The sequence below is a fragment of the Rana temporaria genome, chromosome 2, assembly GCF_905171775.1.
Source record: "Rana temporaria chromosome 2, aRanTem1.1, whole genome shotgun sequence".
Classification (NCBI taxonomy): Eukaryota; Metazoa; Chordata; class Amphibia; order Anura; family Ranidae; genus Rana; species Rana temporaria.
The window spans coordinates 56,619,719-56,631,996 of record NC_053490.1 but is presented as its reverse complement, the minus strand read 5'-3'; the positions used below and the strand labels follow the sequence as shown (position 1 = coordinate 56,631,996).

The 12,278-nt window shown below is 37.6% G+C and overlaps 1 protein-coding gene across 1 annotated transcript; it reads left to right on the top strand.

Moving 5' to 3' along the window:
• The first annotated feature begins 1,184 nt into the window (after positions 1 to 1,184).
• On the top strand, positions 1,185 to 11,840 carry LOC120929034 (matrix metalloproteinase-18-like). The gene is made up of 10 exons (XM_040340220.1): positions 1,185 to 1,339; positions 3,705 to 3,949; positions 6,453 to 6,601; positions 6,692 to 6,817; positions 7,012 to 7,173; positions 7,284 to 7,398; positions 8,701 to 8,834; positions 9,044 to 9,203; positions 9,510 to 9,613; positions 11,632 to 11,840. Exons 1-10 carry the CDS (start codon positions 1,238 to 1,240, stop codon positions 11,769 to 11,771), a joined length of 1,437 nt encoding a protein of 478 aa, XP_040196154.1. The 5' UTR covers positions 1,185 to 1,237; the 3' UTR covers positions 11,772 to 11,840.
• Positions 11,841 to 12,278: the final 438 nt, after the last annotated feature.

The window sequence follows — 12,278 nt, the reverse complement described above, 5'->3', positions numbered from 1 at the left end:
CACTAGAGTGAAAATATTTTTTATATATTCATATTCACTAGCTCTTTTTGTACCTATTGCACTTTAATATCTTGGTTGCGCGCTTATTTTCTGTTTGTATAGTTAGAACTCCGCTTTAACATAATTTAAAGCATAATTTATTATGTATTATTATTACTATTATTGTTATTTCGATTTTTTTTTACTTTTTTTGATTGGGAGCAGTGATCTCTGTCATGTTGTAGTGAGCCCACCACCCCACAGTTAGAATCACTCCCTAGGACACACGTAAAGCCTTGATTGACCCCTGGTGTTTAACCCCTTCTCTGCCACTGTCATTTATACAGTAATCAGTGGCTATTTGCAGCTGTGATCGCTGTATAAATGACAAGGGTTCCAAAATAGTATCAAAAGTGTCTGATGTGTCATAATGTCGCAATCCTGATAAAAATCACAGATCACCACCATTACTAGTGACATTATATTTTTTTACAAAATGCTATAAATCAATCCCCTATTTTGTAGACGATATAACTTTTGCGCAAACCAATCAATATACACTTATTGCGATGTTTTACCCAAAATACGTAGAAGAATACATATTGGCCTAAACTGTGGAAGAAACTTGTTTTTTTATATATTTTAGTGGGATATTTATTATAGCAAAAAGTAAAACATATTGCTTTTTTTTCAAAATTGTCGCTCTATCTTTTGTTTATAGCGCAAAAAATAAAAACCGCAGAGGTGATCAAATACCACCAAAAGAAAGCTCCATTTGTGGGAAATAAAGGACGTAAATTTTGTTTGGGTATAATGTTGCACGACCGCGCAATTGTCAGCTAAAGCGACGCAGTACAGAATCACAAAAAATGCTCTGTTCAAGAAGGTGGTAAATTCTTCCGGGGCTGAAGTAGTTAATTCCGTTTGTATAATGTATGTAAAATGTATAACACATTACCACCATGTCCATTTTGAAAGCTTCATACCTTCTTCCTGATCATTTATCACGTGTAAACAAAACATGTTGCACAAGAGTGGGCTTTACATAGTTTGCACTTTGTTATAACTTGTCAAAAAATGACATTTTTGTTTTTGTTTTTTTGTTGTTTTTTTGTTCCTGTGATTGGTGGAAGTTTTAAATGGTGAGTCACCATTTGCAGACTGGCTCAGGTATCCAGGTATGGTATAAAAGGACAAGCCGGGGACTCAGAAAAGCAGAAACTTTTGAGAAACCTGAGAGATCTTAAGACTTCCAGAAATGAAGAGCTTGTTTCTCGTCTTTCTACTTTCAGTAGCATACTGCTCGGCTTTTCCAGCTGCAACTTCACAGGACAATGAAAAGAATGCCAAGTTTGCTGAAGTGAGTATATTAAATACTTTCCGTATTGCCTTATCTGTTTTTTTATTTATTTTCATATGAAAGTAATTAACCTAATGTAAATATTGTTTTAAAAACCTTGTTTCTTTCGTATTTCTTATAATGAATGGGGCAAATCATACTTTTTACCTTTATTACTCTTAATATTATTACATTATTTTTATCAGTCTATGCGTCTCGTTGAGTAGTGCTTGCACCTTCCTGTACCCTTCTCTTATGCCCTGTACACACGATCGGAATTTCCGAACGTGATAAACTCAGAAGGAATTTCTTCATTGGAAATTCCGATCGCGTGTACGAGGCATTAGTGAACATCTACCAGACAAGTCTGACTCTCTATGTGTTTGAAATTTTACTTTAGAGACCTATTATAACACAATAAGGCAATAGAGATTTAGGGCCAAATCCACAAAGATCCGGCGTAACTTATTTTTTTCCATTTAAGTTACACTGCCTTAAAATTTCTACCTAAGTGCCCGATCCACAAAGCACTTACCTAGAAATTTTGGGCTGTGTAACTTAAATTCCGCCGGCGCAAGGCGTTCCTATTTTCATGGGGGCGATTCCCATTTAAATTAGGCACGCTCCCGCGCCGGCCGTACTGCGCATGCTCGTGACGTCATTTTCCCGACGTGCATAGCGCGAAATTACGTTACGCCGAGCTTTGTGGATTGCGACGGGTCAATAAAGTTGCGTCGGGAATAAAAAAAGATACGGCGGGAAAAAAAAATTAAAAATTAAAAAAAAATCGCGTCACTGGACAGAAAGGTCTGCTTTTACATGGTGTACTAACTTTACACCTTGTAAAAAAAGCAGCCCTAATTTTGCGTATGCAAACTAAAACTTACGGAGAAAAAACGAAGCTGAAAAGCTTTGTGGATCTCCGTAAGTGCTAATTTACATACCCGAGGCGGATGCGATACTCGCATAGTAAGATCCGGCAGTGTAAGTCCCTTACACATGCCGGATCTTCTGCCTAACTATGGAAAACTGATTCTGTGGATCAGTTCCATAGTTAGGAACAGGGATACGACGGCGTAACAGCAGTTACGCCGTCGTATCCCTTTTGTGGATTTGGCCCTTAATTTATTGATTTAGGTCAAACTTTTTTCTCTTGCGGCACACCAAAAAGATCAAAAAAAAATTCACGGCCCAATTGAAAAGATTCAACAATTTTTGTGTTGAAGAACTTAAAGTGGAGGTCCATCCTAAAAAAGAAAAAAAATACATAAAAATGCTCCGAAAAATGAATAAATAAAAAAAAATAGAATTTTTATTTATTTTTTACTTACCAGAAATTGTGGTTGCTAGGCAGATCTTCCTAATCTGCCTCTTCCTAGTCAGCGGCAGGTCTTCTTCCTCGTCCTCCTCGCGTTGTCTGCTGGGGAATGGAGTGCAGTGTCTTCTGGGAAGTGTGTGTATCCCAGAGAACAGCCGCCCATTCAGAAAACGCTGAGCGACTCACGCATGCGCAGTAGGAAACGGGTAGTGAAGCCGCAAGGCTTCCCTTAGTGAGGATGGCCGGGACATGCCACGATCAAGGGGTCGGGGGGCCGACATCGCGGGCGCCTAGTACAGGTAAGTGGCCTTATTAAAAGTCAGCAGCTATAGTGTTTGTAGCTGCTGACTTAAAAAAAAAATTGCGGCTGGAATACAGCTTTAAATTTAATGTGAATGATGTGCCTGCTTTCGAGAACAAATCAGATTGAAGCAATTGTAATCTTCTTTGTACATTTGTTTGCTTCCTTGATGTTCATCTAACAGTTTCTCATTCACTAAACAATGAATAAACTTTATTTATAAGCATCAAAATTGGAATGGAACGGTCTCTATTATTATAATATAATTAGAGCGATCAAGTTCTTCCGAGATCTCGCACAAGTCGCCGTTGCGAAAGGAACCAATAAATGACAGACTGACAGGGATTGCGTTTTTATATATGTTACTTTTTTTACTTTTGCAACATTGATTTAACATTTAATCTTTCGATATGTTCAAGGTTTCAAAACACTAGCAATTTTAAATATTTTTCAAAACTCCCACGGCACACCTGCAAATCTCACGAGGCACAATAACATTAAAAATTGCACAAGGCGGGGACATATTTATAAAGCACTGAATATGATTTTCACTAAACTTTCACTGGCGGTGAATCAATCACTGTCATTTATATTACAACATATTTTCAATATTTTCAGTCTTTTGCACAATGTTGGATTATTCTTTAAAGATATTCCATTTTAATGATGACTTTCTGTTTTATCCATACTTTTACCGTATTCCCTCCTGAACCACTTAATAAAAATAAAAATTTACAACAGAGATAATTTTGTTTATACCTCTACAGGAGTATTTGAAAAAATACTACAACCTTAAAACGGATGGGGTGCACCAGTCCAGAAAGAAAAATTCTAGTAAGTTTACAGAGAAGATTCGCCAGATGCAGCAGTCCTTTGGTTTGAAGGTGACCGGAACGCTTGACTTAGATACTATGGAAATGATGCAGCAACCCAGGTGTGGGTTTGTCGATTTGGGTGAATACAGTGTATTCCCAGGAAACTCTGGATGGAAGACAAGAGAACTCACATACAGGTAAAAACATTTCATTGGGTTAGGTTTCAGAACAATACAACAGCTACAGTGGAACCTTGGATTACGAGCATAATCCGTTCCAGCAGAATGCTCGTAATGCAAAGTACTTGCATATCAAAGCGAGTTTTCCCACTGAAGTCAATGCAAACGAAAATAATTTGTTCCGCATTGACTTCAATGGCATGCAATACCGCATGTGGCCAGAGATGAGGGAGGGTGCCGGAGAGCCTCAGAAACACAAGGAAAGGCCCGAGGACAACTCGGCTGACCTCGGAAAGGCTTGGGAATGGAGTATTTCCATGTCTTTCTGTGCATTTCTGAATGGCGCCGTTCAGCTCCGCTCGGCTCAAGCGCCCCCACACCTCAGGCCAAACGTGGTACTGCACACCACTGTGGCTTGAATCCTGCTCATTTTGCGAGACAACAGAGTTGTCAAAACTATTTAGGAATCTTAAAAATACAGTGCTCGTATTACAAAACGCTTGTTAACTGTGTTACTCGCAAACCAAGGTTCCACTATAATTACGAAATAACATCAGTAATGCTTAGTTCATAAATGTATCTCAGGCCAAAACTTTTTTTGTTTTTAAATTGGGAAGGAGAGATTCAGTATTAGTACCTCTGTCAGGAATTTTTATGGCTGTCTTTCATTGCTGTGAAGATTCACTTTCTCTGTTTTTCTTGATGACAACTGTGACCAGTAAGGAAAGTGGTGGGAAATTAAAAATATTATAGATGTTAGACATGTGCACACTTAAATATTTTGTTTCGGAATTTCGTTTTCGTCCGAAAAATAAATTTATTTAGTTACTCCCGAAATTTGTTTTTATTTATTTTGTTTAGTTTAAAAAATGCATTCGTCCGAAAATCCGAATTAATTAAGGTCGAATCTGTCATTGAAGGCTTATGGTGTCTGTCGAATGCTCTAAGAACATTCAACGCAGCAGCTAAACTGTATGACGCAGCAATCGTACATTTCCGGTTGAACGTTCAAGCTATAGAAGAATTCTAATGTTGTATGACACTAGAAATAACACTAGTAATAATTATATTTATAAATTATTATTACTAGTCAACCAACATTAGAATTCTTATATAGCCTATGGGCCGAGCATTTGACCGGAAATGTACGATTGCGGCGTCGTACAGTTTAGCTGTTTGTCCAATCTTCTTAGAACTTTCGACAGACACCATGAACCCTTCAATGACAGATTCGACGTTTGTATGTTTTTGTGCTTCGTGGAATCTTCGTTGTTCGTGTCGAATGGTCTACCCCAACACTGTCTCTATAACGTCAAATCTTTTCTCTCTACGTCGAATCTTTCCTCTATGTAATCTTGGACTAATAGAGTTAAGGTTAGGCACATTCGACCGCAGGTTCGATAGACATAGATGGCTATTGTCAGTATCATGTCGAATCTTCAATCTATATTGAACTGTTGTAGCAACGAAAATGAAAATAAAGCATTTTTTTATGTGGGGTCTTTCAGATTTCAGATTCTGCGCGTTCGTTTTAGTTTGTTAAAACAATAACCAAAAAACCCGAAATTCAGACAAAAATGCATTCGGATGAAAACGAATGCACATGTCTAATATATATCTTCTGAACAGGAATGGAGGAAAAATCTCCTAATGGGGTTAGCTGTTTTAATAGGATATATCTAGTAAATAAAGTTCCCCTCCATTAAAGCTTTAGTTTTTAGTGTTTTTTTTTCCTTTAGCACAAGGAACAGTACTTACACTTAAGGCCCCTTTCAGACGTGCGGACCATATGTCCGCTTTTTCATCCATTCGTTTGCGGATGAAAAAGGAACATACATTGGTCCCTATGTGATTGCGGGTGTCAGCGGTATCCACTGACACCCGTAATTACCTGACTCCCCAAAGATCCGATTTTGCGGACGTAAGAAAATCCTATTTTTTCTTCCGTCATCGGATCGGATGAACACGGACACGGTCCGTGTTCATCCGATCCCCCCATAGGGGAGAGCGGAGAAAAGACAGGGCGGACCCTGCACAGTGTGCGGAGACCACCCTGTCAGCCGCCGGCTCAGCGGGGATTTTACGGAGCGATCACCGCTGAGCTTACGGACACACGGAGGTGGATCATTACTGATCCGCCCCGTGTGAAAGGGCCTTAAATGTGAAGTGTCCCTTGTGCTGGTGGCTGTGTTTAAATCTTCATTACCCTCGCATCGGTAATCTTATGTGCTGCATGGCTTAATATGAGCAGCTGGACCCATCATAGGCACTCGTCAAGAGTGCCGATTATGTTTGCTCTTTCCGCTCCCCTCCTTCATTCAAATAAGCTATGCTATAGCTTCCAGCAATGAAAGGTGCTCTATGAATGGAGGATGTGTGATTGAATAAAATGAATCTATTGGACCATATAAATCCTACATATATCCATATATATAGTCCATATAGGACAAGGGGTGGGTCTATGGCAATGTCCCTTCACAAAGAATTTGAAATGATAGAACAAACTGATTTCTTTACTCAGAATAGTGAATTATACACCGGACATGACCATTGCCGAGGTGGATGCATCTATCCAGAGAGCCTTCCAGGTTTGGACAAATGTGACCCCCTTGACCTTTACTCGAATTTACAAAAGTGTTGCTGATATTGAGATCTCATTTGCAGCACAAGGTATGTTCATAAGTCAATGTCATGTCATATCAGACTGAATCTTTATAACACACAGAGAGATGCATTTTATATTTTGTTTTTTCTTTACAGAGCACAATGACTACTATCCATTTGATGGTCAGCATGGAACTCTGGCCCACGCTTTTGCCCCAGGTACTGGAATCGGAGGAGATGCTCATTTTGATGAAGATGAAACATGGACTAGTGGATCTAAAGGTGAGTTGTTTTTTTTGGTGCTCAGTAATTTACAAAAAATGTATAATTGATGCAAGATTATAGTTATATAATGAAAAATTAGGAGTTAGGAGTATGATAACTAAAGCCGTTGCATGGTGCCCACTACTTAGATATGTTACAGCTACAATACATTCATTAACGGTGCCCATTCTAATTTGTTTATTTCATTTAAGATTATAACTTGTTCCTTGTGGCTGCTCATGAATTTGGCCATTCCTTGGGTCTCTCACACTCTAATGATCCCAGCGCTCTCATGTACCCAACTTACCACTTCATTGAACCCAGTGAATTCCACCTGCCTGACGATGACATTAGAGGAATTCAGTCACTCTATGGTAAGAGAAACAAACAGCACTACAAGACTCTATTAGGAAGTGAATGGGTGACAACAATTTATAGAAAAGGTTGCTGTACCATAACATTTAACCTTGGTACTTTATTACAGGAGCCAGAGAAGTCCCAGTAGTTACACGACCACCAAGCACTCCTTCTTCCTGCCAGCCAATCACTTTTGATGCTGTGACAACTCTGCGGGGAGAGATGTTATTCTTCACCAACAAGTAAGCTTTACTTTATTGAGAATTTTATGTTGTTTTATGTTTTTTTGGCTATACTGTATATGAGAGTGTGATGAACCTAAAGTACAGCTGGCTTCCACTACTGATGTATTTAAAAAAATGCTAGCTGTCTGGCTGTAATGTTCAACCACTGATTGCAATATTTTGTAGACATGTGCACTGCCGAAAAATGTGTTTGTTTTCATTTCATTCATTTTTTTTGTTTGTTTTTTTCGGGTCATTCATTATGATCACAATTCGAAAATTCGTAAATTCCAAAATGCAAAAATAAGAAAGAAAATACGAAATTACTAACTAATAATAACTAACTAATACATTATAGGTATTGGAATTTCCTTTCAAATTTAGCTGTCCGTGAACGTAACAAATATGAATTTATCAGGAGTTACGAATTATCCGAAATACCGAATGCCGCATCGGAACAAATTTATAATAAATAATAAAAAGTTTTTTTTATTATTGTTATTTATTATTATTAATTTGTTACGTTCCATTCGATCAGATACAGCATTCGTTATTTCGGATAATTCATAACTTCGGATAAATTTGTTATTGTTACGTTCATTAACAGGCAAATTTGAAAGGAAATTACAATACCTATAATTTAATAGTTAGTAATAGTTATTATTAGTTAGTTATTATTTCAGATTTTCAAATTTTCTGGTTTTCTGATTTTTGAATTTCCGAATCTTCGAATTTACGAATTCTGGAATTTACCAATGTCTGAATCACAAATTTTCAAATATTCGGAAAAATTTATTAAACGGGTTTTGTCATTAAAAAACTCATTTGAAACAGAACGAATTGCACATGTCCAATATTTTGTAAACACCTGATCTTTATCTGCATGCGAGTTCCAGATCGGAGACTTATATTTTCGAAGCCAGAGGGCCAGTATGGTAGCCGAGCAACTTGCTTTTCAGTTGGAGATTTCAGTAATGTCTTCTTATCTCCCTAGTATGACTTAGGCGAAAAAGTGCAATATTTCATAAATTCACATATTTCATAAATTCAGTGATGTGTTACATAGCTTTTGCCACTTGGCCACCACATCAAACTGTGAGCACATTGTCAAAACTCAAAGGGCTGGAAATAAATAGATTTTTAAAGAAATAACAGCATCGTTAGTTTGAAAAGAGGGAACAAATGGAAGACTACATTCTAATGACCTTTGTAAACATGTTACAAAAAATAGTAAAGAATTAAAACAAATGTAGCAGATTATGTTCATGCAGTAGTCTCCTATGGCTTGCATTAATATTTTAACCCCTTTGTATTTTCTAGAACTTTCTTGCGCCAGATTTCTCAGAATTCAAAGGCTGAGCATCATTTAATCAAAACATTTTGGCCTGCCCTTCCAAATCATATTCAAGCGGCTTATGAGTACAAACAAAAGGACCAACTTCTTATCTTTAAAGGTGTGTACTTCCTATTTGTCTGTGGAATTTTGTGGAGATAGTATAATCTATCTTATTATTTGTAGATAGTGCCTTTTGTGTGCCCCTGTCGGATACAGTGTATGCCAAAGCACATTCTGGAATGTATTATGTTTTTTGTTTTTCGATAATAAAAGGGTTAGGTTATGTTTTAATCAACCCAATATTCTTTTTTTTTTTTTTCAATTTAGGTGCTAATTATTGGGTTATCAGTGGTTATCAAGTCACAAAGGATTCACCCAAAAGCATCTATGACTTGGGCTTTCCCAGAACTGTTAGGAGAGTTGACGCTGCAGTCCATGATGAAAACACAGAAAAGACCTACTTCTTTGTAGATGACAAATTCTGGAGGTAAGACCAGAGTTTATATATCTAAAATCATTGGGGCATTTTAATGTGTGGTGCTTGGTATAGATCAAATACAATTATATACAATTTAAAGTTAACCTGTACCTATATCTTTATAAACCCTAAAGTAATAACATATTCTAAACAAGCAGTAAAAACACAGCAGAAACTCATTCACCTTTGCATCTATAAGCATTGTGAAGAAATACATTTTCATATTTGAGGATCTTTAATAAAGAATACTTTCACAATAATTCACAACAATGTTGAAGAATGATTTAATATAACTTTGCTCTTATTTTCTGGCAGTTTTGATGAAACAAAGCAGAAGATGGATTCTGTAACACCTCAGAAAATCATTGATGGCTTCCCTGGTGTTGGAACTAAGGTTCAAGCTGCTTTACAAAAGGATAGTAAGTAAATAAAGTAAAACTGTGTATTTTATTTAGGGACCCTTTACAAGCCAGAGCAATGAAATAACATAACATATTTTCCTAAAAATATATTCCTAAGCCTATTTACCTAAGCAGGAAGACAAGATGATAAAGACAAGTATTATACTCAAGTTTTAGAGGGATATTTACTCGTTAAAGTAGCTCAAAGCAAAAAAACTCAGGGAGGAATTCAAAAAGATGTGTGCCATTGTGTATAATTATTTCCTTTTGAGAAGAATGATGGGTCTTGTCTTCTAGGCGTACCTTAAAACAACTCATACTAGGAACAGGTTCTATTTTAAGTTAAATTAACCACTTTCAGACAGGGCACTTAAACACCTTCCTGCCCAAGCCAATTTCCAGCTTTTAGCGCTGTCACTGTTTAAATGATAATTGCGCGGTCATGCTACACTCTACCCAAACAAAAATTTTACAATTTTGTTCCCACAAATAGAGCTTTCTTTTGTTGGTATTTTATCACCTCTGCGGTTTTAATCTTTTGCTAAACAAATAAATAAAAACTGAAAATCTTGGAAAAAAAAGTTTTTGTTTTTTCGGTTATAACATTTTGTATATAAGTAAGTTTTCTCCTTCACTGATGGACACTGATAAGGCGGCACTGATATGGCAACACTGATGAGGTGGCACCAATTAGGTGGCACTTACGGGCACTGACAGGCGGCACTGGTGGGCACTGATAGGCGGCACTGATGGGTGGCACTGATATGCAGCACTGATGGGCATTGATAGGCAGCACTGATGGGCACTCATGGGTGATACTGGTGGGCACTGATAGGCGACACTGATGAGCACTGAAAGGCTGCACTGATGGGTACTTATGGGTTTCACTGATAGGCGGCACTGCTGGACACTGATAGGTGGCACTGGTAGATGGCACCAGGATACAGTATCAGAAGGCAAGATGGCAGAGGCAGTGTGATGCTTTGGGCAATGTTCTGCTGGGAAACCTTGGGTCCTGCCATTCATGTGGATGTTACTTTGGTGTCCATGCCTCAATGGGTCAGGACTGTTTAACTCAATATTAGGTGCATGGTCAAAATTTATATTTTAATGATCCACCAGCAGCACATACTCACCTCTGCTCCATTTAACTGTCAGTAATGAAAAAGACTACCCTCTACTTTTGGTTAAATGGCCATAGATGAGTCTCCCCGATTCCCCCATCTACACATTTGAGGTGGATGGGGGAATCCTCCCACCGTGTCATTGTATTCTGACAGCAGGGAGACTTCCCTGCTGTCAGAATACACTGATCAACGTTTCAGGCTTTAGTCTGCAGCACTGATCAAGAGGACTTCCAGCAGGGCGGTTGTACAGAGGTTGATTGGTAGATCGGCAGTGCCAATACATGGATGGAAATTCGGCCACTCTTTGCTGAACCAGCCAAATTCAAGTCTATCTATGGGCAGCTTTAGTGTTCGAGCATGCTACTCTCATCCACTTCCTCCAATGTGTTAACACTAGTGGATGTTGATTAGTTCAGCACAGTCACATGAGATAGCTAATTTGACTGTCCCCAGGTTTAGAAGGACTAGATGTGGGGGGAGGACACTGGATGCGCAGGGTTCAATATTCTGGAATTCTCTACCTCTATACATAAGATGTGAGAAGGATTTATTAAAATTTAGGAAGTTTTTAAAAACTTTTTTATTTTCTCAAGTGTATGGCCCTAATTAGGGTAAGATATTAGTACTTCAGTTTTTTTAAATGTTTATTATATGGTTTTACATTATTATCGTACAGTAATAAGAGATTTGTTTTTGTACCTGTATATGGCGGTTCTATGAGCGCATCGAGGCCTTCGGGTATTGACTGCGCTCCCAATAAGCATTTTTATAAATAAATAAATAGGCAGAGCATCCTTAAGCCTGTGTAAACGCCAAATTGAAACTGATATGAGCAAACAATATGAAATAAATTCATTTTAAAAGGGGACAAAAAACACAGATTAAAAAAATACATGTTCTTCTTTTCAGGACTTCTTTATTTCTTTGTCGGTCACAACCAGTATGAATTCAGCACGGCTAAAAAGAGAGTCACCCGTTTACTGAAGAGCAACAGCTGGCTGAAGTGTGGAAATGTGAACATCAACCTGAAGAAAGCTCTGATAAAATAAATCATGCCTTTTTCATATTTACATTTACATGTTTAACTTATATATATAATGATATTTTTTGTATCTATTTGTTTTTAAAATAAATGTTGTTTTATATGAGTACAACGTTTTATTCTTTATTATAGAACATGGGGTAAATAATGTTATAAATGAGCACAATTCACTTAAACTGACCGTACTACAAAACTATAGTTCAATTTAAAAGAAATACAACAAGCGCACACGGAGAAACATAAATGTTTTTTGCGCTCGAGGTGTGCTGCAAATGCAAGTCAGTAGTTTTTTATTCACTTTTTATTGATTTGATCTGTGCAATGTGGGTGACCATTAGAGGGTTGTATGTAACCTGCTTTCCTTGCACCAACATGGTAGCACACATATGGTAGTAGCCTCACGCACTTCTTCCCACAGGACCAGTGCAAAGCTAGAAAATGTTGACAACCATACAACAGCCCTTTTCTATTTTGTTTTGGAGGACATTGGCCTCTAACTCTTTGATTAATAACC

Bases quoted from the DNA above. Each gene is read 5' to 3' on its own strand.
- LOC120929034 (XM_040340220.1), top strand. From the start codon at position 1,238: ATGAAGAGCTTGTTTCTCGTCTTTCTACTTTCAGTAGCATACTGCTCG. The intron at 3,950-6,452 runs GTAAAAACATTT...TTCTTTACTCAG, and splicing joins ACAAGAGAACTCACATACAG to AATAGTGAATTATACACCGG. The intron at 6,602-6,691 runs GTATGTTCATAA...TTTTCTTTACAG, and splicing joins GATCTCATTTGCAGCACAAG to AGCACAATGACTACTATCCA.